At 58.6% G+C, this 26,976-nt stretch overlaps 1 protein-coding gene across 1 annotated transcript in view; it reads right to left on the reverse strand.

Moving 5' to 3' along the window:
* The window catches only part of SDK1 (sidekick cell adhesion molecule 1), a 536,415-nt gene that overhangs the window by 86,313 nt on the left and 423,126 nt on the right, over nucleotides 1–26,976 (reverse strand). Inside the window, exons 27-32 of the mRNA XM_024763505.1 lie at nucleotides 26,795–26,976; nucleotides 24,645–24,743; nucleotides 13,291–13,485; nucleotides 11,694–11,895; nucleotides 5,244–5,347; nucleotides 2,729–2,799 (exon numbers count right to left, since the gene is read on the reverse strand). The exon at nucleotides 26,795–26,976 is cut by the window's right edge and continues 6 nt beyond it. Coding sequence (XP_024619273.1) covers nucleotides 2,729–2,799; nucleotides 5,244–5,347; nucleotides 11,694–11,895; nucleotides 13,291–13,485; nucleotides 24,645–24,743; nucleotides 26,795–26,976 — 853 coding nt within the window. The remainder of the gene's footprint in view (nucleotides 1–2,728; nucleotides 2,800–5,243; nucleotides 5,348–11,693; nucleotides 11,896–13,290; nucleotides 13,486–24,644; nucleotides 24,744–26,794) is intronic.

Raw genomic sequence — 26,976 nt, forward strand, 5'->3', positions numbered from 1 at the left:
GTTTCACAACTTTCCATCTCTTTGTGGGAATTCATTTCTATAAAGCCGATGGGTCAGGGCCTTGTCCCTGGCCACTGGTCTAGTGGCTATAGGATTCAGGACTCTCACTGTTGCAACCTGACTTCAATCTCTGGCCGGGGAACTGAAATGCTGCTTCAGGCCGCCGCAGGCCGAGGCCCCCTGAGATCAGGAAGACCGTTCATCCTGTCACCTCCCACCTCCCTCTGGCCAGAGTCAGCTGTTCCCCTCCGCTGGCTTCGCACTAACGCGTGTAGAGCTCAATGCACTAGATGGAATCTGTCCTGCTCACCTCAAGGCGCTCAGCGCTCCAAGCCGGAGCTGGTCCTCTGCAGACAACAGAGCACGTGGTGAGGAAAGGAACAAAGGCCAAGAGCTGTCCTGAAGAGGCCCCGCCGCCCTGCCCCCTCTGCCCAGGCAGCTACAGCACTCCTCTTAGGAAGGCGTCCTGTACAGCGCTGAGTCCCCCCTCCCCCGAGTCCATCGCGCATGATGGGATCTGTCCCTTAGGACGTTTTCTTTCAAAATCCACTGCAGCCGCACGAGGGGAAGTGCCTTTGGGTGACAGACTGTGTGACCTGCTGGAGGTTTCAGAAGAGCCAGCTTAAACGTTGGGATCAATGCAGAGACGTGAATGCCCAGTACGAGCTGCACTCAGTGTGGACACAAAGCCACCGCTGTCTAGAACGTACACGCAAATCCTTAGGAATGAAATCTGACAGACAAGCCCGTTCAAGTGGGTCAACGGCCTGGACATTACAGGCGGTGTTTGTGTTTTTAAACAAATTACAAAAACAAAAAAGTTTACAGGTGAAACATTTCATGTGGAACGCAAATCTATATTTAACCGTAGTCCCTTTGTTCCGCTCACTCTGCTTTAGTAAATTACTCGTGATTTTAATTATACTTCAATTGCCCAGCAGTTGACGGGCGTTTATTTCCACAGTGCATCTTACTGACCACCTCCTGTTCAGGCTTCCTGGAATTAGTTTGTTCTGCTGGGGTCTGAAGGGGGACAGCTGACACACACACGTGCCAAGCACCATTGGTGCGGCTCTCGCCACTTCACAGAGCGTTCTAACTGCAACTGAGGGCTTGCGGCCCGGTGGCCAGAGGCGGGATGGCCGGGCTGACAGCCAGCACCTCGTCCACAGCCATGTGTTCGGAGGCAATGGGGTGACATAGCCCCGAGCCGCCGCCTTCGCAGAAAAGGAGCTCACCTAGTCCCTGGACAGACAGACCCCACGCCTACAGACAAAGCACAAACCTGGCCGAATCCAGCACAGCCCGAAGGACCTACCTGCTCTCGGTGGATCATGGTAGTGGAGGGCGGGAAACAGAAGTGCTTGGGACCCTGAATTTCCATTTTGAACGTTTCCCACCTCCCATCAGAGACCCTGATGGAAGTCAGGGCTGTAGAGGTCTAACGGGCCTTGGATCAGAGACCTTGCGGTGACGTCGGAGGTCACCTTTGACCTCCTGTTTTTATGCAGGAGGAAGCTGGAACCGGGGAGGCCTCTGGGGATCAGAGTCACGCAATGACAAACCGGGGCCTGCAGGCTGAGCCCAGGCCCTGGGCCTCTCCTGGGGCTCCCTGCCCCTTTCCGTCCCGCCCTTTCTTCCTGTGGCCGTGCAGTGCGCCCGGCCAAGGTAAGCCCTCACCACTCTCCAAGGCCACGTCCAGACCATTATTTGTGCTTGGTCCCCGCTGATTCTGGGTGTGATTCCGGCATTATCTGGACGATTATCATCGACCCGGAGGAAGCCTCTCATGCCCACACAGACCACTCCCTGGACCCCCAGCCCACAGAGGCCACTCCTAGGCAGACCTCAGCTCCCCATGGCTCTGAACCCAGACCACAGCGCCTGCCCTCTGTCTGCCCTCCCCACGGCCTGCTGGCTGTAGGCACTGCCCCCGCCCAGGACGGCAGCCCCCATTCTGGACTCAGGAACTTCCCTTGTTGGCCAGATGCTGTGCCCACGCTCATCACTGCCCTTGGCCCCTGCCCATGGGTCTGCGTGCCTGCCCGGCCCAGCTCCAGCCCTGCTCCTGAATTAGCCCCCCATGCCCTGGCTGGATACATCGCCCTCCGCTGAGCTCGCCCTCGGGCAGGGCAGCCTTCCTTGGCGGTTCTGCCCCTCATTATTTCTGCCCTCAAGGCACCTCACTGTTAGCAAAAACGATCCAGAAGTGGAAATAAGGCCGAGAGGGCAGCAGGTCCTTTCAATGTTGTATTAGAGCACTGCTAACAGCTCACCAAGGGCTATTTGATTATTTAGGAGAAGGTTCCTTGGTTTGACTAAAGACCTGGAACTAACAAAGATTCATGTCATCCTGTTGAGTTTTGTCTGGCTGGAAATAATTCCTGTACCATCGATAGCCCAGCAGGACGCGAACCAGTCTTGCCACAGAAGCCTTGCTCCGTCTGCATCCTTCTCCAAAGCTCAGTCCGTCTGCACTCTGGGCTCCCCCCTTGCCGTCCTGCTGGTCCCCTCAGTGCGCTGGGCACGAGTCCATTACGCCTGCCACGACAGTCCTGCGTTTCCCGTCTTGGAAGGTACACTCACCATTTCCCTGTACAGTGTGCAAGCCCGACTGGCGCGTCCCCTCCGTCCCACTCCACCCCGATCCGGGGCCCGGCAGGTGCCGGCTGACCACGCGGTCGCATGAACGGTTTTTCCCAACACCGTGGGATGCTGGGGCCCTTACCTGCCACTGGATCAGAACAGACGAGGGGGTGTGCGGCGTCACAGAGACAGAGCTCGGAGGCTCTCCCGGAACTGCAACACGAGAAAGAAGGCAAGGATTAGGCGGCTCTGCCTGTGCTCCGCGGCTGCTTGGGCCACAGCTCTCTCCCGCCCCGGTCAGGAGGCAGGGCCGGGCCCAGCCCCCGAGAGCCGGGGAAAGCTGGCCAGCCAGCATCCAGCCTCCCTCTTCCCTGGGGATGCCCTGCCCCCACCCGCCAGCCTGTGTCCAGGAGACAAGGAACCTAATCCTGGTCGGGCGATCACAGCTCACGTCCCTGACCTTCCCCCCCAGGCGGACCCCCAAGACAGACACGCGAGTCTGGGTCTCTCCACGGGGAGCTGCTCACACCAGAGGAGGTGCCCGCGGAGCCCCTGCGCTTCCCAGATCTCCCTGGGGGCCTCCCCTCCCCCAGAGGGGGAGCATCAGTGTTTTGAGGTACTCAGGTCAGAGTGACTCCCGAACAGGACAAGTGATCAAGCCAGGCCACAGTGCCCTTGGCTTTAAACACGGACGTGACTGTCAGGGACGGAGGCTGGCTTCTGGGGGCCGGAGGGACGCCTGCCCAGGTCTGGGTCTCGGTGGTGGCTCTGCTCTACTCCCTGGCGGACAAGGTCAGTTTGACCCCTGCCCACAGCCCCGCCCTGCTCTCTGGAGTGCCTGCCATGCCCAGCTGGCCTTCCTGACGGCCCTTCCCCACCTCTGCTCCCGCTGGGCCTGTGCGGCCCCGTCTCAGCATCGGATTGGCCTCCTTACGGCTGCCCCACTGTGACATCCTGACACCCGACACACAGTTAAGGTTCAGAAGTGGGCTTTGAGCAGAATGACTGAGGAGTTCTCCCCGCCCCGCCCTGCCCCAGGGTGTGCCTGGCACACCGTCCCGACGTGGCCCTGGGTCCCTGCTCTGTGAGTCTCCCCTGCACCTGTCAGGCCTCCCCGTCCCGCCCAGGGACAGCTCTCTACCCTGCGCCCTCCGACCTCCTGCTGTTCTGTCTTAAGACCCTGATCCAGCTTTCCTGATCACACAGGATTACTATTACGAGGTGGTCTCAGTACCCTAAACACTGTTATAAGGAAACGTTTATTAGCAAACCATCCACAGGCTCCCAAGCCCCTCCCCCAGCACAAGGCTGCCCACCCCTGGAGTCAGCCTCTGCCGAGAGCTGGACTTTGAGACGATGCAATGACAACACAAGGCTGTTCCAGGGCAAAGAGAAATCACAAATCTCCGAAAAAACGAAAAACGCATCCAAAGGAGTGATCTGAATATGAAAGGGGTGAGAGAGGTCCTCTTCTGACTGAGCCCGTGAGGGGCGGAGGGAGGCGGCGGGGGGGTGCGTCCTGCTTCCACAGTCCTTCTCAGAGACTCCCCCCCAAACCAGCGTGCTGCATTTTCTTTCTTCTAACAATCAGTGCTTAGCTGAAGTGGAACCTTGATTGTGTTAAACGTGGGATTAAAGCGGGAGCCACAACCTCAGGTTCTCCAGGGACAGGTCCCGCCCCTCCTCCCCGGGAGCTCGGCTGGGATTGCAGCCTCCCATGAGCTGGGCGGCATGTCCCCGGTCAGGACCACCAGGGGGCCCCGGTGGCTTCTGCTCTGTTGCAAATAGTCTCTGCGTGCCCCTGAAGAGCTAGAAGGGTCCCCGGAACCCCTTAGCTGGTCCTTCAGGTCACTGGCGGCCTGGTGTTGGAGAAGCCGCCCTCCCAGGTTACAGAAAGAGCAGAGCTGAAGGTGGGGGGGTCCTGGGGCGAGCAGGCCGGCGTGGGCTGGTTTGAGCCTTGTTCCCCTGCTGCGTTAACCGGGGGGAGAGGTGCTCGGGGCAGGTCTGGGGATTATCGTAAAGCACCGCTGGGCGAGCTAAGGGCTGGGGTCTGCAGTCCGGGATCAGAGCCCAGCACCCCTATGCAGCAGAATTCCCTTCCTACCCAAGCACCTGCCTATCCGCTGGGCGGACTTGAGGTCACCGTCTCCCAGCTCCCTCCGAGCCTGGTTTGATTATTGATTGCCAAACAAACTCACAACGGATCTTCGGGCCCAATTCCTCTGAGCAGGACAGGGCGGGTGAAAAGCCACCTGGAGCTGTTAGGGGGGTCTCACTTCCATCACTTAACTGTGCTTTTGTCAAGTGACAGAACTGGGTGGCTCGTGAATGAGAAAAATGGAGAAAACCTCTTAAAACACAGCTACCCCACGACATCTATCTTTAATGACCCTATACATTATTCAGTCTCAGGGATGCTAATGGATGGTCGGGGTTTGGAAGCCAATCAAAGAAACCTCCTCCATTTGGAAGCCCTTGAAGTCTTGATTTACGGCCCTGGGCTGTACAGGAGCGCCCAGCTTCTGCTGCTAATTGAACTCCACTGCCCACGGCCACTCCCCCCACTCCCCTTCCTGGCTCAAGACGAGAGTGGGTCTCTCTAGGAGCCGGGGTTCCGGGGCGCAAAGGCGGCAGCGGGAAGTGGGCCCCTTGCTCACCGTCCTGCAGCGTGGTTACCGCCTCTGTCTCCGCGCTGAAGTCACTGTCCCCAATGTCATTGGTGGCCTTCAGGCGCAGCTTGTAGGAGGTGAAGGGCCTCAGCCTGAAACACGGAAGGGACCTGTGACCGCAGAGACCTCTGCCTGTCCGCGGGCCCTGGGCGGCGGCGAGGAGCGGGCATTCTGGGGCTGCGGCTGAACCCCCGGGCGCCCGGGACTGTCTGGGGAGCAGCTCCCAGCACCCAGCCCTGGCTCACTGGCCGGTCTAGGGAGACAGGAGATTCCCGGGGGCGGGGGGAGCCCAGAACTCCCCAGCAGGGGGAATGGAGCGCTTGCCTAGGGCTCCCGGGGAGGGACTACCGCTTCCTGCAGTCGGAGACACCTGTGCGCAGCGAATCGCTGCTCTCCCAGCAGCTCGGAGGACTTCTCAGGAGGAGCCGATCTCACACCGGCGCAGGCACGGGGCATCGGAGCACGGAGAGCAGGCGCTCACCTCCTCCATTCACTGGCCGGTCTAGGCAGACAGGAGATTCCCGGGGCGGGGGGAGCCCAGAACTCCCCAGCAGGGGGAATGGAGCGCTTGCCTAGGGCTCCTGGGGAGGGACTACCGCTTCCTGCAGTCGGAGACACCTGTGCGCAGCGAATCGCTGCTCTCCCAGCAGCTCGGAGGACTTCTCAGGAGGAGCCGATCTCACACCGGCGCAGGCACGGGGCATCGGAGCACGGGGAGCAGGCGCTCACCTCCTCCCGCAGCCCAGCGCTCCTTCGCGGAGCTCCGTGGCAGCCCAGCTGGGGCCTGGCTCCAGGGGCTGCCCCTGCACCGCCCCCTCCCGCCGACTGAGCCAGACTCGAGCAGCACAGCCCCCTCTAAGCCGCAGGGCAGCTCTGCAGGGTAGAGCCGTCAGGATTCCTGTTTCACGGCGAGCGGACAGAGGCCCCCACCCTCCGCCGGAGGACTGGTCAGTGGCTGGGGGGCGGAGGCTGGAAGAGGGGTCTCACCCTGAAGTAACACTGCCTCCCACCTTAAGTAAGGCCAAGACAATGTTGGCTGTCCACGTGAGAAGATGTCCCCCTCGGCCCACGGAGGAGACTTTCGGGACATGAGTGCTCTCCTTGGTGTCGCCACTGCAGGCTTCCTCTCTCCCTTCCAGCCTTCCTCCTTCCCATCCGTCCATCCATCCAGCCCCCCACCCACCCAGACAAACTCCGCTGTGTGGACGACACACAGACCTCTACCCAGTTCCCCGGCGGCGCTCCCCTAGCTCAGCCCCGCTCAGCACCCGGCTGGCTGGCCGGCCGCTGTCACCGCCCTTCGGGTTTTATTTCCAGAGGAGCAGATGAGGGCCCTGCGTCCCCCCTTCCCTCCCAGCAGTGGCTGTGTCTCAGGCAGCGGCCCCGCTGTCCTCTCCGTTTCCCGGACCCGAAGATCTGAAGTGATTCTAGACGCTCCCTCCCCGTCCCTCGAGTCCAAACCATCCCCAAGTTTCCTCAACTTGGTCTCAGCACAGCCCTCCCTGCCTCTGACCAACCCTTCCCCTGGCTCTGACCCAGCCTGTAGACCAGTGGTTTTCAAACTGAGCACTGAGGAACCCCTGAGACCCCGAGGGACCCTCCGGGCATCCAGGGCCTCCGTTCCCCCTGCACCAACCAACAGCAGCTCCACTTCCACCTGGTCTGTAACTGGTTCTGGGTGACACTCTGTTTAGAGAAGGGATTCTGCTTTTTGAAACACTGACAACCATTTTTGGAAAGCACGATCAGAGAAGTTTTCTCTACCTCTGTTTTCAGATCGCCTCGTGCGTAAGACTGATGGCAGTGGTCCCCTGTGAGCTGACACCTCGACAGATGCCGCTGCTTCCCAGCCCCCCAGAGCCGACTGCACCCTGCTGCTCACTAGTCCATCGGCGCCCCGATTCCACAGGGCCTGGCTTTAGTGGAGACGCTTCCAAAGTCCCACCCTGAAGGACGATCTGGTTTTTGGGCGACATTCTTTATTCAGTTAAAACAGACAAGTAAGTTCCCATCTGTCCCCAGCTTCCTAGGAGGGATTTCATGAATGGCGGTGGTAACCACGTCTTTCCTCCCCCGGCCTCCGTCTCTCCCCGTCTCCCCATCTGGGCTGATAGCAGTGCCCACACCGTGAGGCTGTTGCTGGGATGAGTTTGGGGAGACGGGCGGTGCGGGGGAGGCTGGCCCACAGCCGGCGCTCAGAACTGAGAAGCGGCCGTAGTGTTCTCGTCCTGCAGGTGTCAGCTTCACCAGCTCCAGGCGAAGCCTGTCCCCTGCCCACCGTCCCCTACACCCCGTTCACTTCCTCGTCTCCTCCGTCGCAATTTGTAATTAACTGTTTCCTTGATGACCGACTGTCTTATTTACAAGACGCAGGACTCCTTTGGGACAGGGACCGAGGCCTCATTTATTGCCTTGTCCCCAGCACCAATGGCAGTGCCTGGTACCCAGGAGGTGCTCAGTGAATGCCCACATAAGGGATGAATGGCTGGGGTGACGTTATCTGTCTCTGAAGTTTCTTGGGAGGGTTGAATAAGAGGACACGTGAGTGTCAGCACAGGTCCGGCACATGGTAGGTGCCCGGAAATGACCCTTGTCTTTATATGTAGCGCTTTTATTATCTAGTGCGCTGCCACTCAGAACACAGTCGTGCTCGTGACTTATTACGTTATATTCAGTACTTCACTGTTCTCTAATGATTTCGGACTCTGAGGCCAGACGTCTAGCTCTTTGAAGACCACCCTTTCTTTCCTGGCCTCCGGGGTCTCCAGGAGTCGGGGGCACAGCAGGACTTCATGACTACTTGATAAGTGAATAAGGAACAAGCCCTCCGATTTCTGCCAGTTCTGCCCCCTGTTCACTCTTCCAGGCCTCCCTGAGCCTCTACTTTGGAGTCGGCCAAGCAGGAATTTAAACTCTGACCCCGCTACTCCTAACTGGGGCACGCCGTTTAATTTCTCTGAGTCTCACTCAGTTCATCTATGAAAACAGACGTAATGGTACCCACGCTTCCAGGGGAAGTTACATGACACAACCCACCTCGTGAAGTCTGGCAATCGGTCACACAGTAGGCGCTTCATAAATGTTACTTTCTCTCTCCTGCCTTCCCAAAGGCTGCCGGAGAGGGCAGGTTCAGAGGAACAGCAGGGCCCACTGTTACTGGACACACAGCCATCACCGGAGCCCACGCCATCACTGCTCTGTCCTAAAGGGACGTCCAGGACGTCCGCGTGGCTCTGTGCTCAGAGCTCTTCTCTTCAGCTACACTGCGTTTCTATGGGACGCAACCATCAACCAGGAACCGGCGATGCTGAAATAGGTCCCTCAGACCCAACCCCTCCCAGTGCCCTGGACCCACATTCACCAGAGGTAGGTACAGGCACGAGATGTGGATCGTTAAACGTTCTGTTTTAAACTTTTGTTTAAACGTTTTATGTTTTTTTGGCCACTAGCAGACTTCAGGCAACTGGAAAAAGTAAAATGTAAAAAGAATGTTTAAAAAAAAAAAAGGAGAATGTAGCTGCCAGGACTATGAGGCAGGAAGGGGGATGACTCGGTGGCAGCGCACAAGACGTCGCTTTCCCGGGATCCCGCCCGCGACATGTTTTCTACTGATAGGGGAGGAACCACGTGTCCTGGTTATGGCCCCTTTAGGAAACTGACAATAGTCTCTCCCGCACCAAATTAAACTGTCTGTCCTGAAACACGGACCTCTCCTTTCCAACGCAAAGTCCCAAGCACACCATTGGTCTGTTGGAGGCTCCATGACAGGAGAGGCAGTTGGATGTTACGGCTCTTCTTTCTCTCACGCGGTTACACGAGGACGTGGGGTTATTTACGGCCGGGCGCCCAGCACACTGGAGTGTGCTGTACCAAGTAAGCTGGGCATCCCGGCCGCGCTCGCCCGACCCCCACCCCCGGGCTGCACAAGAGAATCCTGGCCCGCGGGGTGTGTCCGCGGCAGGGGGAGCTGTGCCTTGCGGGTCCCACGGCTGCCGTAAGGCTGGCGGGCTCCGCGGGGACAGGCTTTGGCTATTCTGGGGGCCTTGTTACTTGGCCGTCCGTTCACTGCTGTCAGTCACCGAGGTAAATCTTCGGCCCGGAGCTGAGAGGAACCACGGGATGGTTCCTCCAGCCCCGTGTTTCACTCCTCCAAGGCCCCGTGGCCACTCAGGGGTAGACGGACTGCTGAGAGCTTGGGGTGTAGATGATAAACGCCGTTCACTGCATCTGGACCCGCGTAAATTAGCTGGGTGCTGGTGTGCATCTGTGAAGCTTTGAGCTACAGGCCCAGGGAATGTCCGAACCACAAAGGGATCCCCTCCCCCATTCAGAGAAGCTGAGGCCCCTTGGTTGTTTAAGACACATCTGCTGCCCCGTGTCCTCGTCTGCACGACGGGAATCATAAAAAGTCTGGTCTGTACCCCACAGGCCTCTCTCTCCACGTGGACGACCTGTGGGACAACGTGTGGGAATTGTTCTGGAACTGATGGAGGGCTGGGTGATGCTGAGACGGTGACGGTGGCGATGACAATGACAGCAGGAAGATGGCGCGGGAGGCTTCACCACCGGGTCGCCGTGGGGAGCGTCTTGGAGGTGCGGGTCCACACTGATGCCGTTCCAGCCTCATCTCCCCACCACGAGGAGGTGGTTACAGCTGCCGTGACTGTCACTAGTGTTCTAAAGCCCTACTCGCCAGCAGACGGACCTGAACAAATGTCGCCTCTAAGTAGCAGGCAGGGACCTCGGCTCTTCCGGAAGCAGAACGTGTGCATGGGGACCATCCATCCCTCATCTCCAGAGCTGAGAGCTTTCTGGATCACGGGATGAGGGAGTCACTCAGACCAGGTATATCACTTGGGGTCCCAGGAGGCCGCGGCTATAAGTGGCGAGCTGCCTTCCTTCTTGGCCTGCGGCTGCCTCTGAAGTCACCTCCAAAGGGGGCGCCCGTTCTGTGCGCCAAAGCGGAGCTGCCGTAAGGTCCCTGCAAGCTGCCCGGGCTGCTATGCTCACCCCGTCAGGGTACAGGCCGGCCGCACAGCCGCCCGGAGCCGAAAGCACCCGCCGTGGGCACAGCCTCAGCCCCGTCGGTGCCGGCTCCTTGGACCAGGGGCGTGGTCCCCTTCTCCTTCAGCCCCGCTGCTGGCACGGGAGCGAGTGACAGCGCCACGCTCCAACCCCAGCCCTGAGCTGTGCCTCTGGGGGTCGCTGATGATGGCACAGCTCCTGGTCTCTGCTCAGTGGACAGCAGACTGGCGGCCTTGCGACGGGGAGGGTGGGGTGCCCAGGGAAGCCCGCACGTGCTCCCTGCTGGCTGGGCAGGGCTGCAGGTAAGGTACCAAACCGACCTCTGAGCCTGTTCCTCACCCGCGGAACTAGGACGGCAGTGCCCGGGGCTGTCGTGGGGATTCCACGAGCAGGTGGACGTGAAAGCGGCACCCGGCACGGGGCTCGTTCTGAACGATGAGAGGACCTTGGTCCGCCTAGGAAACCATGGTCCTGGCCTCCTCCATCCTCCTAGGAGGTCCAGGCGAGGGTTCTAGCACCCACGGGGGACAGTGGGACCCACGACTTAGTGGCCCCTCCGCAGCCCTGGAGCACGAGCCTGGCAGGAAGTGACAACGCCAGGGCCGGGCAGGAAGCACAGTGAAGGTGCCAAGGCGTCTCCCTGGGCCGCTGCCATCACCCTCCCAGGTCAGGGGCTTCCATGCGGGCGGACGTGAGGACGCGGGGCCCGAGGCCACTTCGTAGACCCGCCCGTCTAGACTGTTCCATCTGTAGGATTCTGGCGGATGATGTAACCCCTCCCAGCCCTAGTCTCCTTCGCCGTAAGGAGGGGGGCGGCCGAGAGAAGAGGCCCAGGTGGGATCACGACACAGCGGGTCCAGCCGCGGCCGGCGGTGCAGCCCCTCCCTCCTGCCCAGCAGTTCCCCAAACAGCTGGCTCGGGGGCAGGGCTCTGCTCCTGCCCCATCAGCCGTCACTGTCACTAAGGAAGGGCGGCCCCCAGGCGGACTCTGTCCACCTCGCTGATGCAGAGACAGCACAGAGAAGGGCCTCTCTCCGGCCTGTGACACGGTGACAGTGGCAGGCTGGGCTGCCCTCCCCGCCGCCCCCCACTCCGTGCCTCTCGGGCACTGGGGAGCCTCAGTCCCCCTCCCGGGCTCAGGGCCCCCCGCCTGTTCATCTGAGCCTCGTCAGTCCCCGGGGCCCGGGGCGGGCGGACCATCTGTGCCGGGCCGCTCGCAAGGACTGGCGGGGAAGCGGCCCGAGTGGGCGTCTGGAAGCGGACGCGGGATGCAAGGACTACGGGTCCTGGTACAGGAGCGCTGGCTAGAAGAGGAGACACGGGCTTTCAGTGGCGCGTCTCCATGTCCTGCACAGACTCCCTACTCAGTGGGCAGGAGGTGGCTGGGGAGGGTCCCTCTGGCCCTCTGGGTACCTTTCAATGGCACAGGCTGTGGCCTCGTGGCTGATGGACGAGGAGTAGGTCTGCCACTGTCCCCGGGGCAGCTCGCGCAGCTGCACCGTGAAGTACCGGATGGGGGAGGCCCCGTCGCTGCCCGGGACCCACTGGAGCCACAGGCTGCGCGCGGTCACTTCCGCTTGGGGCACCAGGAGCTCCCTGGGGGGCGCCGGCCGCTCTGCAACCAAAAGAGGACAGATCAGGGACATGTGAGAGGCTCGCAGTGAAATTACGCAGGGGGAGGCACTGTGGCGGCCCAGAGAGTCGGACGCATGGATTACATGACCTGCAGACTGTTCCTGGCTCCGCAGGGATGTGAGGGTCTCTGACTTCGGCCGGGGCCCAGCTTGGATCTGACTGGAGACCCCTGCTTGCTCTTGGAATGTTCCATCCTCAGAGCAGAGAAAGACAGGCAGACAGACAGACTGGAGGTGAACCCACCCATGCTCCCCGACAGCACCGCCACGTAAGGCATCGTGAACGACACCTGGGCGCCCCGAGGACTCGCTCCCACTTTCTGATTTGGAGACAAGTGCATCTTTAACACCGATCTCCTCTCCCTGGAAGTCAACCTGGGCCTGAAACCGTAAAGGCATGTGGAGCAGGGGTGCCTGGGGGTTGTCACTGGCCACTCCGTGCCTGCAGGGATGGAGACTGGGATGCGGGCAGCGGGGCTGGGACCTGGCTTCTGAGTGGGGGTCGTCTCCCCGTCGCCCTGTCTCCTCGCCCCATTGATTTCAACAGAGCAGCTCCACAGATGGAGGAATCATTCCTTCACTGTTTATCAGGAAGAGTATCGACTCTGATTCGAAGGTGTGGCGTGAAATAAAGCAGCGGTTGAGTGCCGGCCCCAGGGGATGGGCTGCCGGGGCCTCGCATCTAACTTAATCAGCAACCTTTGCTGAAGCGCACCCTTCGGCCGGGCGGTTTCTTCTCGCCCCAGCAGCCTGGGTCCTGCCCCTGCTTCTCAGGCCCCTCCCGGACCCACTGGAAGGGACAAAGCTCTCCTGGGCCCCCTCTCCCTGAGCCACGCGGACCGAGGCCCTGCAGGCCCTGGCAGGGCAGGTGTTCCAGCTGTGGGGCAGGGTGCAGGCGGGGGCACGTTGCAGGCAGGGGACAGGGCTGCCCCTTAGGGGAGCTCATGTCAGTACTTGCACTCGGGTTTGGTTCAAGTCACATCAGACCATGAGCAAAACTCTTTCTCCCTCCTTCAGAGGGGCTGCATGGAGTCTAAGGAGGATGGCAAGAAACAAGGCCTGCGGCTCTGAGCTGTCTGGGGGAGAAACTCAGCCCTGCTGCTCCCCGCACACTGAAAGTGCCGGCCTGACCGAGTCCCCGTGGGGGAACCTGCAGGAAGCTCTGGAGGAGAAGAGCTCTCTATCTTTGGACCTGGGAGGATCAGGCCTGAGAGCCCAGGCTGGGGCGAGTGTCGGGCCGTGAGACCCGCTGTGCGTCCAGCTCCAGGTAGGCTCAGCGGTGCTTAAAGAACGCACAGTTCGCGCAGCCACCCTCCCCAGGCACGCGCGACCTCCCCTCCCCCCGCCCGGCAGGGAATTGGGTCTCCCGGTCTTACCTCTCTTCTCGGTGGTGATGACGGTGGCCTCCAGCGGCTCCCCCCAGCCCTGCCGGGTCTTGGCCGACAGCCGGAAGACGTACGCGGACTCCGGGGCCAGCTCAGTGGCCGTGAACTGCCTCACGGTGGCGCCGACCTCCACGGTGGTGAAAGTGTTAGGGCTGCTGCTGGCCAGGCGGTAGGCGATCTGGTACCCTGGGGGGGGCACGAGGGCTGCTGGTCAGCTGCGCCCTCACTCACGGGGAAGCCCTAGTCCCGCCACCGGGGAAACCCTACAGAGCCACGTGTTTCTGCGCTGTTTCCCTCTCCCAGGCCAGCATCTGAGCAGCAGGCTGGGGCTCTTGGGAGCGAAGCCAGGCTCAGTGATGAAGGGAGGGGCTCGGGGCACCAGGCCCCCTCTTCTTCCTTCATGGAACTAGATGTGAAAACAGCTTCCTCTTCCCTGTGGTCTTCGGTGCCCGGAGGACCCAGGGAGCAGCGCGGATGGCGGCTGCTTTCTCTGTCCCTGCCCCTGCCCGCCTTCCAGTGGCCCTGCCCTCAACCCCCAAGGGTCTTCTTGCCCGGAGCGCCCTTCTCCCTGGAGCCGGCTGCCCCGGAGGCTCTCACACCTGTGCTCAGACCATGTCTGTCTGTCTGCACACCCCGCTTCCTCCCGCCAGCCCAGCGCTCCCACCCCTCCCAGAAGCCCCACCCCTGTGGCTCTGAGCTGGGGGCTCCCCTGAAACAGCTCGCCCCACTGTCAAGGACGCAGAAGGGAGTACATCAGCTCGGGGCAGGCTCCCGGCTCTGACCGTCTCTCAAAGTCCCCTGATCATCAAGGGTTCATGGTTGATCGGGCTTCATTAAGGACCAGGCCTCCCCCACCAGGCCCTGCTGGGGCCCCTCTGCCCGCATCTGAAGAGGCAGAGTGGACTTGCAGACCCGGCCCGAGCCTCCTGGGCTCCCAGACAACTGTGGTCCAGCCGCTGAGTCCTGCGCTAAGACCAGAAGGGGCGGTGCTGTGACCTCCACACCGCTAATGACAGCCAAGCCACTCAGTTCAACGGGGACCCTCAGGGGACCAGGCCAGCAGCGCTGAACCCAGCTCTGCCTTCGCAGGGCGTCCTGTGGGTGTGACGGCCCCTGTGGAGATGGGCTGCTGGCCCTCGGGACAGGCCCTCCGGGCCTCAAGCAGCTTGCGTCTCCGTGGCTTCCCTGCCCCAGGTGGGCATCTCTGCTCCTTCAGGCATCTCCTTGGGCTCCTTCGGTCCTCCCACTCACACAGCCTTTGGCCCCATCAGTGGCCAAGCTTCCTGGCACCTGCCGCCTGCAGAAGGAGCCTCAGCCCGCCCCCCATGTGGGGGGCCAGGAGGACGATCCCGTGGGGACAGACACAGAGTGTGCCCTAGCACTCAGCCCCTAACCACTGCGGGTCACTACCACGGCCACGCAGACGGGGGCCGGCAGCCCAGCCCTGTCCACAGTGACCACCATCACAGCGTGTCTGCAGGACCCTGGACAGGCTGGCACAGCTCTGTTCTGCCTCCGATGGCCATCCGCCCCACCGTGGCGGCCAGCTGTCCCGGGGTGTCCTGCTGGACACATGTCCTTTCCCACCCACTGACCGACGACCAGCGGCCCTTCTCCTGGACCTCCCCTAGCACCTCCCTTGCCCCTGCCTGGTCCTGGAGGAGGGTGCGCCTGGAGTTCGGGTGCATCGGGAGCCCAAGCCCAAGCTCTGAGACTCCCGGACACCTAGCGTCCTGAAAACGAGGGCAATGTGGTCAGCGTGGCCACCGCAGCAGTGCCCTCCTGCTGCACGCCTGACGGTCCGCACCTCCTGAGCCTCCGGTGGTCCTGCCAGGGAGCAGTCTGCCTGAGGTCACACAGAAAGTCACCAGCAGAGCTGGCCTGAGCCCTGCGTCTGTCCGGCTCCAAAGCCTTCACCCTCCATGGAGTCACACTGTCCCGAGAAGCGAAAGCGTCCGCCCCAGGCTCCCGGCAAAGGGCCCTTGGCGTCCTGCCCCACGAGAAGAGCATGTCTCCCAGGGATGACGGTGCCCCGGCAGCCACAAGGTGTGGGAGCTTGTGTCCGGGCTGCGCTCCCGACTCTGGGAGAACGTGCCCCTCCCTGTAGCCCGCTCATTTCTGCGTCACCGCCGACACCTCTGCGGTGGGCATCTGCTTTGTCAGAGTCGGTTTCCCTTCCAATCCCCGGCCCTTCTGGCCCTCACCTCGGCTAGTCCAAGCTGATGCAATGAACTCGGTCTTCCGACTTCCGACAGCACCCGCTGGCCCCTCACCATGACTGTGGTGGAAGCACAAGACTCCCGTTCTGCTCGCCTCCCCCTTGTCTGTCACGCCATCTGTCCTGATGAGCTACATTGTTGCTTGTATTCTTCCCTGGCCTGGGCCTTTACACTTTAGATCCATTTCTCTCTCCGTTAGCCCCAGCTCTCTTCTGAAACTCACCCACTGCTACGAGAGTGATATAAATCCATGTTTTTACACCAGCTCTAACCTCAGTACATCTACGCCGGCTTTTAGGTGTTGTATTGTTATTTTTATGTTGTCAGGATTTGCAGGTGAAAAGCGACGCCCATGTTCGGCAGATTTCGAGGGGCACGGGGGGAGATCAGACGGCATGGAGGCAGCCTCTGTCCGAGGGCGGCGTGGTCCGCGTGGGCGTGTGGTTCATCCACAGAGGCTGCAGCAAGCCTCACGGGGGACTGGGGACCTCTATGTCCCCCCGGCCACTGGAGCAAAGTCTGTCTGTGCCCCGTACGAAAGCAACTGACCAACGTCATTATCGCACGCACATTCCCAAACTAACGCAGGGAACTAAGGAAAGATATCTTGCACAGACAAACCGAACTTTCCAACCCGGCACAAAGACTGCCCAGGCAGACACAGACCACCAATAAGAACACGATCAGACACAATACTTTAAAAACGTCAAGAGGGAGGTGTGGCCCCGGGTGAGTGAGTACGGCCGTTGGAATACCACTCCTAGTGAAGAAGAGATACCAACCCTCCCCAAAGAACAAACAAGTAACTGCGTTAAAAACAGATGAATGTACGTATGTCTGAGACCCGGGCCCCGTCTGCGTACACACTGAATTTCCGTGTGGGACTGCGCTGACCAGGTTTCTTTTTCAGAGTGTGAGACAGCGTGCCTACAGCTGAGACGGCGGGAGGCGCAGAAACCACCTGACCAGCACGCCCAGGTGCCGGGAATGCCGGGGCGGCCGCTGCCGTGTGGTTAACACTTGGCGTCCCGGGGGCCCCCGACGTGCGTCAGGGAGCTCCCCTCACGACCCCCACCAGCCAGCGTTCGGTCCCTTAACTTGTCCCTTCGTATTTCGGAGAGTCATGTGTGTGAGTGATTAAGACTCCTCATTAATTCGAATCACCTTTCACCTGGTAAGCCTGAATTAAAGAGGATTTATACGCTTTTAGGGACAGGACATGACTGCAGCTGTGCTTTCTTTATCCTTTATTCTTTATGGTGTTTCATCGCTTCTCAGATTATCTGCCACTGGAATTCAAAATCCTGGGATGAAATTCAGATTTTGTTCAAAGGCACATCTTTGTGAGCTGGGATTTGGGAACGACATGGGAACCGGTCTCCCTGAAGGTCCTCCCCTCCCTTCCCCTTCCTGGGCTGGCTCAGGTCTGCTCTCCATCAAAGGCTCCACCTCTGCCCTCCCCTGCCGCCAGAGCACGACGCTAGGGTGACCCTTGACCTCGCCTCCACCTGGGCGGTTCCTTCACATGGTCCCTTGCTCACTCCCTGTCCTGCCTCTCGCCGGCCTCGCCATCCTGGCGTTGGATGGCGTGTTGTATGCTTCTAGATGATCTCTTGTCTGTCTGTCTGTCGGTCTGTCTCTCAGAAGCCCTTGACCATGTAGCAGGATGTCGTCAGGAGACCCGGGTCCTAACCCAGCCTAGCTTTTCTCACCTCGGGCAAGTTTCAACTCTCGACTTTTTGTTTCTAGCTACGAATAAAGAAAAACACCAGCCCCCGCTCATCAGGGCCCCTGTACTCCAGGCGCGTCACTCCTGCCACGTGCAGACCTCGCGGTGGTCTACGGTCCACGGTCCATGGGGCACACGACAGCGTCTCCGTGTCACACCCGAGGACGGGCGCGCGGGGCACCCAGTAAACAGGACCGAGCTCCCTCCTGCTCTAAAATGATAGGATCCTGATGACGTCACGGAAAGGGGGACAAAATAGAAAACAACTTGGCCACTCAACAGGATGTTTTCAGGGTGACTGTGGAAGAGCATCTAGACGCAGCGAGAGGCACGGTGCCCGGCCTGAGGCTGGACTCCAGCGCGAACCTCCATGGGCGACGTTCCATCTGGAGGGGACGCGTTGTTTCAGAAAGCAGCCGAAGAGATGGGGTGCCTGGAAGAGCCTTGGGGTGCCTGTGCAGGGAGGGGCTCAGGCGAGGGGCGGGTCAGGTCCCCTGCGGCAGGGCCTGGAGCCAAAGCCGCCACGTCTGAGGGGGGGACAGACAGGCAGCAAGGAGCAGGCGGGCTCACCCACGGCTGCAGAGACCAGCCTTCGGCCCGGCCGCAGCCAGGGCGCTGTGCTGGTTGTAAAGGCAGGACACGAGGACAGTAAGGTGTGCAGCGGGACGGCAAAGTGGATGTCCCAGCCCTCAGGCCTGCTGTGGGTCACCGAGGCCAAGCTGCCAGGAGATAAGCTCTGAGCTCCCGAGCAGGGTGGGCAGGTGTAGAGAGGCTGGGGCTCTGCCCCACACGAGATGCTTCCCATTCGATGGTTATTTCTGCCTGAGCCCCGAGGGCTCCCGTCTACCCAGAGAACTGCGTGAAATCTGGGCTGTTCTATCTGATCCAGGTCCCACATGGAGCCACTGGGAGAAAATTCCTCGGCCCGAGGGATATATTTGTATCTTCCTGTTATTTGCCCTAAAAGAGAGACAATACCTCTACTGTCCCCGTTCTGTGGTGTGCTGATAAAGATGAACACCCGCACCTCACCTTGACACGGACGTGATGAACAACGGAAGAGAGGCTTCTATACAGAGATGGCCAAGAGAAAATGCCGAGCGCGGGCTCGCACGTCAGGAACAAGGATGGCGTTCGCGGGACGAGGCTCGTTACGTGACTCTGGGCCCAGGGAGCTCAGAAACACGAGCTGAATCTCAGCGACGTGAGGTCAGAGGCCGCAGCCACGCAAGGAAGGAACAGGGGGCGGGGTCCACGGCGGGAGGAGAGGCGCCCAGAGCAGCCTCTCCTGAAGGTCACGGTGAATCGCGGTGACACAGGCATTCGGAGAAGCCAGGCCACGTACGAGCCGCGGGGCCCCACCGCGAAGACGAAAACCGTGGGTGAGAGAAGGCTGAGCAGCTCCGAAGTGCCCGGGAGATGGGGAGACGCGGCTCATCCGGAAAATCAGGACCCAAAGAGGTCGAGGCTCCAAGCAGGAGACAGGTTCTGGGCCGCCCGCGGGGGAGGCGCAAACAGGAGAGTCTGAGAGATGCCGCTGAGGACAGGAGGCCTTTGTGGGGGGCCGGTGGGGGGTCTCGGCTGCCTCAGTTCAATGATCTGGCTGTCGAAGGGCCCCAGATTTATTGTGAGAGAATCATGTAGACATTTTAGGTGGTGGCAGGCTTTTATCAAGACTGAACACTTCCCGGGCAAACAAAAGGCGTCAATCTGAGAGCCGCCTGTGCGGTGACCATCCCCGGGGCCTCGAGGCCAAGGCCACGAGAGGGGTCCGGTGCTGCCGACCCCTCTGCAGGCACTGTCGGGCGGTGTGGCTGGTGACAGCCCCCCCAATGTCCATTCCTTGTTTGTGGAACCCACAGCAGCTGAGTCTCCCTGCGGGCAAGCGTCAGCCTAGCCCAGATGCCACCTGGCTCGCTGGTTTTATGGCTTATCCGTTTGAGGGCTGGGGGCTGACAAATGCAACAGTGGAGGAAACGACGCATTTGCGAACTCGGATCATAGTCGAGCCCCTACTTCCAAGCAGAGTCCTCGCACACCCTTGTGTGACAAGCTAAAGGTCAAGGTTCAGCCCTCGTGGGCAAGCTGACCTCTAACCGGGTCGGGGCGGGGATCTGGCGCGTCTGCCAGGGCAGACCCGCGTGGGTTTGAAGAGCACGTGCGTCACTTGAGTGTAACAGCATTTAAGGCACAGTGGAGCAGTTGGCAAGGGGAGGGGTGGCCACTGTCCGGTGGCTCCCACCGCGCCCCCCAAAGGGAGGCTCTGAATGCCGCCAGCTCTCCCTGGTGAAATTTTTCCTTCCAGGCGCCTCCAGCGTTTCCCGCTGTTGATGTCTTTTGGAAATGTAAGAACACGTTTTGGTATAGATTACAAAAGCGCTGGCTTCAGAGGTGGTTATATACTCCGAAGGCCACGCCGTCCGAGTGGGAACACGGATTCAAGGCCCCCGGATGCAAAGTGAGTCTCGAAGAAAGATGTCTTCCTTTGTCCCCTGCGGACACCAGTCCGAATCTTTAGAAACTGTTTTCCCGTCTTTCCTACGGCACCTGCCATTTAGTGCGCTGGCTGTAACGATATCCAGGTGACAGGTGACCCAAGACAGCGTTCGTTACAATGACCACTCAACGCCATTGCAGCCACAGGGGCTCAAGTGTGATGTCTCCCACTTCGGAGGGACACAGAGCATTGTCTCACTTAGCCTCTGTTTGGCCACGGTTGGAACCGTCACAGGATTAAAGTACGACCCCCTCCTTATCTGGAGTTCTGTGATCTTTCGGGCGACGCCCAGGGACTACAGATCCACACCCAAACTTCTCAGTGCCTTGGGGGAGTCCTGTGACCTGGCCCCATGCTGCCTTCCAGCATCAACCCTCCCTTCCAGCCGCCAGCGTAGCGGAGAGCAAAGCTGTGCAACACGCCCTTGGTGGGTACGGAGTAAATACTGAGTGTAAATACACAGTGATACAGAACACTCCCCGGTCCAAGAGAAGGGGTGAGATACCGAATGGCCACAGCGTTCCAGCTGGCGCTGACCAGGCACTTGCTGGGAGGCTGGCCCTGTTCTGGGTTCTCTGTGCACCGCGTACTGGCCCGACCAGGGAGGTACGTGCCGCCCCCCTAGAGGGTGGGGAAGCCCGGGCACACAGGGACTAAGTGACTGGTGTGAATTCACTCGCCGAGGTCGGCGCCCGGCCACGTGGCTGCCCCTCCACCCAGCCTGTCCGCCACACAGGGGAGGCCCAAAGGGGGCAGCCCATGGTCCTGCCGGAGAGGTCGTGCAGACCGTGCCTGCCTGGGGATCCACGGGAGGATGAGGCCCGCTGCTCAGGGCTGTGTACGTGGGGCCACATCCTGAGAGACGAGCAGTTCTGGGCCTGCTTCCTGTCTCTGCATCACACTGTGTGCAGCCCGAAGGGGCTGGGCCGCGTGTGACCCTCTGTTGTGCCACACCTGCCCTGACGTCCCCGCGGACATGACGCCCGGCCAGTGCCCGTGGTGGGACTTCAGGCCATGTCCCTGTGGGTCCGGGGTGGGGAGGAGAGGGGAGGGCCGTCGTCACTTTTTAAATTAATTAATTAATCTTTGGCTGCGTTGGGTCTTCGTTGCTGCGCGCAGGCTTTCTCTAGTTGCGGCGAGCGGGGGCTTCTCTACTAATACTTTAGTTGTACTCTAATACTTTAGCTGTACTCTAAAGTATTTCAAACATGCAGAAAAATACTTGGAATAATATAGATCACACACCCATGTATTCATCACACACTGAACAAATCTTGAGATTTTGCCAAATTTTTATGGTTTTTGTTTTTATTTTTATAAGAGAGAAAATATGACAGAAAAAAGTTGAAGCTATTCTGGTGGTCTTATTGGATCCTCCTCCTCAAAGGTAACCCCTATTCTCAACTTACTGCAAATTCCTGCCGAGTTTTTACACTTTTACTATATACGTGTAGCCATAAATGATACACGGTAACGTCTGTGGAGTGCTTAAATGTACAGAGACGTTCTTAAGCTGGATATATTCTTCTGCAACTTGCTTTTCTTCACTCAACAGGTGTTTGCGAGACTTATCCACGTTGACACATGTAGGTCTTGTTCGTTACTTTAATTGCTACCGTGATTTCTGCTGTAAGGAATAGCCCGTGATTTACCTTTTCATTGCCTTACTGATGGACATTTGGATTGTTTCCAGTTCTTTCTTTCTTAAAATTTTCTGTTCTTTAAAGCAGCTCTGCAGTGGATCTCCTTGTGCGTTTCTTCCTGTGAAGAGGCGTGAGGCTTTCTCCAGGGTTAAGACCTGGGGTACGGGGTGCACCCATGCCCGGATCGCCCCACCGCAGCTGTACCAGGTCACGCTGCCGACAAGAGTGTGTGACGCTGTATCCCCAAATCCTCTCCTCTGCTGGGGATCGTCAGACTTTCTGTGGTTCTAAACTGGATGAATGTGAAACGCTATCTAAATTATCTGCATTGTACACGTGCTTTTATGATCAGAAACACTGATGTTGAAGACACCCTTAAAAGCAGGTGGCACGATTCTAAAGTGAGCCGCCAGTCTCCTGTGGACGGAGGATTCGTGCTGTGACTGTGAGCGCAGGTGCTTTGGGAGCAAAGAGGAGAAGAGCCCAGCCCAGGTTGGGATGGGCGAGGGGGTAAGCGGCAGGCAGAGATGCCATCTGATGTGACTGTCAAAGGAAGAGCAGCGGCCCGGGGTAGGGGGTCTCTCCTGGCAAAGGACCAGGCGAGTACCACGGCTCAGAGCTGGTTGGGACCAGAGCCTCACCGTGTTGGCAGGGAAGCCCTCGGATGAGCAGTTCAAAGTCGCAGCAACAAAACCAGAGCACACGGCTGTCTGTGCGAAGACGGAATCCCACGTGAAGGGCACACTTGCCTTCTGCACATCCCCGTGGAGTCCTGCTGTCAGAACTAATTCTTATTGGCCCAGGAAGGCTGCGGAGAGCACAGAGATGATCCCAGAACCGGGACGAGCCGGGCTATCAGCAGAGGCGGTGGCGGGGGCCTGGGGCCTGGGGCCTCCTTCCCCAGCAGCCGGGGCCCCCGATCCTCACAGAGAACACGGCTCTGGAAGGCTCCTAGGGCTGGAAGTGACAGGTGGAACTTCGCATCTTGTGCTCTGAAAATGTTTCCTGTTCCACAGCGTGCTGGGGCACGCCCTGGGTAAACAGACGGTTCGCCCTGCTTGTTCGCCCTGCTTGTCCCGGGAAAGGCTGTAGGCTGGGCACTGAGTCGGGGGCAGGCCCTGCCGGCGTGCGGGCTCCAGGAAACCTGGAGGGTAGCAGCCAGCTCCGCAGACCACTGCCGCCCCAGGGCCTGAGACCGGCCTGCGATGGTCCCTCAGCTGGACGGGATCTGAAATGTACACTGCAACAGAGGCTTCTCCGGCTGTTTGTCGTGATTTTAATAGCAAGAACCTGCGGTTCCAGAGGTCACCTAGTTCAGAAACACTGTCGTCACAGCAAAGTGGCTGCAGGAACTGCAGAAGGAAAGAGTGGAGCCGAAGGGCCCCTGGCCTGCTGTGCAGATGACTTGGGAGCCCCAGGCTCCGTCTTAATGAAGTCAGAACTCAATAAGTGTCTGCCTTTCTGTTCACCCTTTTCACGGCTGCCAGACATTATCCAAAAGACACATCTGATCGTGTCACTTCGCTTCTCAAGGTCCTCAGCACAGATTTTCAATTTTTTTTTAAAAAAATTAAGTGTAACCCTTTTCTAGACCAAATCTTATAATCCTTAGCTCAAAAGCAGGTCTAAGTGGTGCATTTTACTGCTGTGTGTAAGCCGTGTTTATGGTCCTACCGTCAATCCCCGATAACCCAAGCAGGTATGTGGGGTCTGCCGTGGGTGAGGAGGTTAACACCGCATCTCAGTGCTGCCTGCGTCTGGAGCTTACGCCGGGCCTTGTGCTTGGCCTTTAAAGGCCCAATTTGAAAGGTCCGGGCCTCTGGCCCTTCCTGCACGTGAAGCACGGCCTTCCCAGTGGTTCACAGCCCGGCCCAGCCCACGTTTCCCTCTGGGAGGTCTGTGCTCCCACAGGCAAAAGGCAGCGCTCCATTCAAGGATTTGGAAACCACTTATGCAATCGAGCGGGACCCTATGGGGCCTTCCCAGCATGGACCCTCCCCGTATCCTCTGCTGTAGCTCCTCTCTGAGGTACCCAGATGACAGTATCTGATGCCCTTACCCTGAGCTGTTTTATAGATGCTAAAACCTCCACCACGTGGAAGACGTTAACTACTCGATGACCTTGAGCACGGAACGCAGTCCGCAGACCTACTGGAGCGTGAGGAGTGATCCCGCGAACCCCTGTGCCACTGCCCTGTGACCTCACCGTCAACCACTCAGAGAGCCGCACGAGAGCTGATCACACACCCCGTGACCCCCCTCCCCCGCCTGGCCTTTAAAAATGCTCTGCTGAAACGCTTCGGGGAGTCGGGGTGTTTTGAGCACCAGCTGCCCTGGACGCCTTGCTCGTTGCCCTGCAATGAAGGCCGTGCTTTCCTTCACTGCAACCCAACGTCAGTAGATTGGCTTTACTGGGCGCGGGCTGGCGGACCCAAGTTGTGGTTTGTTACCACTCATCCTCAAGATAAAGCCCGACAATGCCTTCAGCGCACTGAGCCCCCTGGCCCAGGAGGCGTGGCTTGCAGGGCGTTTCCTGGAACCCCTACCGCATGGCGACCACGTGGTAGTGTCGCTGGTGTCTACCCTGCGAGGACGGCCCACCTACATCTTATCCACTCCTTACCTACCACTCTGAGCATTGAGGCCTGGCATATCTGAGGCCCTTAATCTGTCCTGGTGAAAGGGCGAACAAATAAAGGGGCTGATGATTTTTCAAAATAAAATTTGCTGCCTTTAGGAAACTAGGACAAATTAAGGCTTTTCATCAAAGTTATCAGAGCTGGTGCTCTGAATGAAATGTTCTGAGTAAACCATTTCCCTGAGACCTAAGCATGCAGTTCACTCGGGAAACTTCCTCAAAGGGTTAGGTGCCGGCCCTGCAGCAGAAGACAGACGTTTCCGGGACATCGGAGCAAAGCCTGGGAGTGAATCCTCCATGAAAAAGAAGCCCGTGGTTTTCCAAACACACATCAAAATAACTGGGTTATTTCAGAGCGGATGGAAGGTCAAGTACAGATGGTACTGCCACGAACCACGAACGAACACGAAATTCTGGGCTAACAAAATGTAAATTTCATTCTGCAAAGAAACCTTAGTGCAGGACACAGTTAGAGGGCTGCAGTCTCTCAGTTCAGAAAACGCCAGGCTGCTGTAGACAGGATTTTTTTTAACCTCTTAGACATCTAATAAAAATAGATGAAATCGATCTGTTATCTCCCTCTAAGCTGTGATCTCTTTAGTCACTGCCGCTCCCTTACCCAGAATAACGCCGTTGGGCTCCTCTGGTGGCTGCCACACAATCCGCACAGACGTGAGTCTCACCTCTGGGAACACAAGCCTCACGGGTGGGCCTGGGGCTGGAGGGAAAAAAAGACCGGTGATTCAGGCGCCGCTGGGATGCCACGTGGGTACACGACGGGGCCTCACGGGGGAGGACTCTGTGGGCTGGCCGAGGACACCGTTCACGGGCGAGTGACTCTATGTTCTGGGAAAGTGACTTTTGGAATCTCCGTGTGTCTCCCTAATGATTTTGAGAAAATGCCTCATTTCGAGTCCAGCTCATCTGCTTTCCAAGCGGCGTAAGCAGTGCTCACGAGCTCTGCTGTGAGTCCCGTGAGCGTGTTACCTAAAGCTAGCCGCCCAGTCGCTAAACGGCATCGTAGAGGGTACGTCAAGTCACAGTCACCAATCTGAGCTGATTCCTCTCCTGGGCTGGACATCCACCAAGCAGGTGTCAGATAAATAAGGTGGCCGAAGGTCCCTCCCACCTCCAAATGGAGGTTACAATTACTGACCAAGTAACATGGCTATAACCAATGATTTTTCTCTTAGGCACACGACCCCTCTCCTGCATTATCCCAGAAAAGTAAGAGTTGATGTCCACAAACACACGGAATAGTGCTTCTGTGTGGTCTGGTGCACCAGTAATTCAAAAACCAGCCACGTATTCCGGCACCATTGAATAATAGGGTCACGGCCGTCGTGAAATATATTTACTTAAATGGAGAGGCGAGTAAGCGTGTGGCCAGCGTGGGAACTTCTTGTTGGAACTTAAGAACTGATTGGTTCCCAGGTAAGAGGCAATGAGCACACAGCAATCAATACACAAATAAAACGACGTGCGTTACAGTCATTCCAGGGCTGCCGAATTCTGCCTCAAGCTATTAGGTTGAGAAGAGTATTTTAAATTATAAACATGTGTCATGACCCCTGTGTTCAGGTAAAATAAATGAATGAAGGAGGCCACGGGCTCACGCACCACGACCATTCCACGAATAGGAAACTCTGACGTCGGTCTTCTGTGGTTTCTGCCCCCTCACTGTCCCCAAGGCCGATCATTTGCATCACAATGAAACGAGGGGAAGGAGAAACACGTTTATATCGGGATTGTGAGAGAGAAAGAGAAATCAGTCCATGACTCTCCCCAGCCTACACTTTGGGAAGAAACCGTGATAACTGCCCGAGTCTGAGGAACAGTTCCTAAAAGCTCCTGTTACTTTTTATGTGTGTGGCCCTCGACAGAGCATATAGTGTTGCAAAGACATGACCTTGAGGTCACACGGTCCCTCTCAGACTCGAGCCGCCCTGAGACCAGCTCCCAGGGAAGGACCAGGTTCAAGGCGCCCCCTCTTCTGACCCAGGGGAGGCCCAGCTACGGGTGTCTCCCAGGAACACGGAGAGAACGTTGTCAACTCAGCGGTCAGAGTGCGTCGGGGGCTTGATTTAATTACTTCAGTAAAGATGCTTAAGAAAATCTATGGGTGTTTCACTTCTGTCAGCTGCTTCTGAGCCTGGGTTTTTTGGCGGGGGAGACTGGCATTTTCCCCCAGAATATTCATCATGATCTATTTAACACAGGTCATGTAAAGCAGCTAACCTTTAAGTGTTTGACATCTGCAAAGTGGAGAAACGTATTTCCTGATGATTTAGACAATGCCGTCAAGATGTCCTTGTTACGAGGCTGCGAACCCCGGGTATCCTGGGAGCCCATCACACACCACCCTCTGTGGGGCCTCTGATGATCCCTTACTATGCAAACGAGAGCGGGAAGCCCAGAGAATCTAGAATTGAGGCACGGGGTCTGCAGTGGGGTTTTTCAGCCAGGTTTGTGCCAACACCACCAGGCCTTAGGTTTTCCTGGCCCAGCTGCCCGGCCTTTACTGCACTGCCTCCAGCAGAGCTACGATGAAGTTGTGCTCAGGCTGTTAATTAAGCTGTGAACATTCACTCCGGCTGAAACTGGCCACAGAAGCGCTCAGTGACCAGAAAACAACTTGGTTTTGTTTTCCTGTGCTGAAACGAAGAAAAAAGAGTGTTTCGAAAAGTAAGTTAAAAATGACAACCATCCAAAGGGTTTGGATGGCGACAGCAAACCTGGGAGATGGGCAAAGGCAAGCCGTCGACGTACCGTCGTCTTTGGTCCGCTCCAGGATGGGGGGCGAGCTGGGGACCCCGTTCCCGATGCGGGTGAAGGCCAGCACCTGGAGCTCGTACAGCACGAACTTGCCCAGACCCGCCAGGAGCGCGGACTGCGTGTGGTTCCCTCGGACCACGTGGCTCCTGGGCTCAGGATCCAGATCTCTGGCTCGG

This window comes from Neophocaena asiaeorientalis, unplaced genomic scaffold (genome assembly GCF_003031525.2).
Source record: "Neophocaena asiaeorientalis asiaeorientalis breed wild unplaced genomic scaffold, Neophocaena_asiaeorientalis_V1.1 scaffold223, whole genome shotgun sequence".
NCBI lineage: Eukaryota > Metazoa > Chordata > Mammalia > Artiodactyla > Phocoenidae > Neophocaena > Neophocaena asiaeorientalis.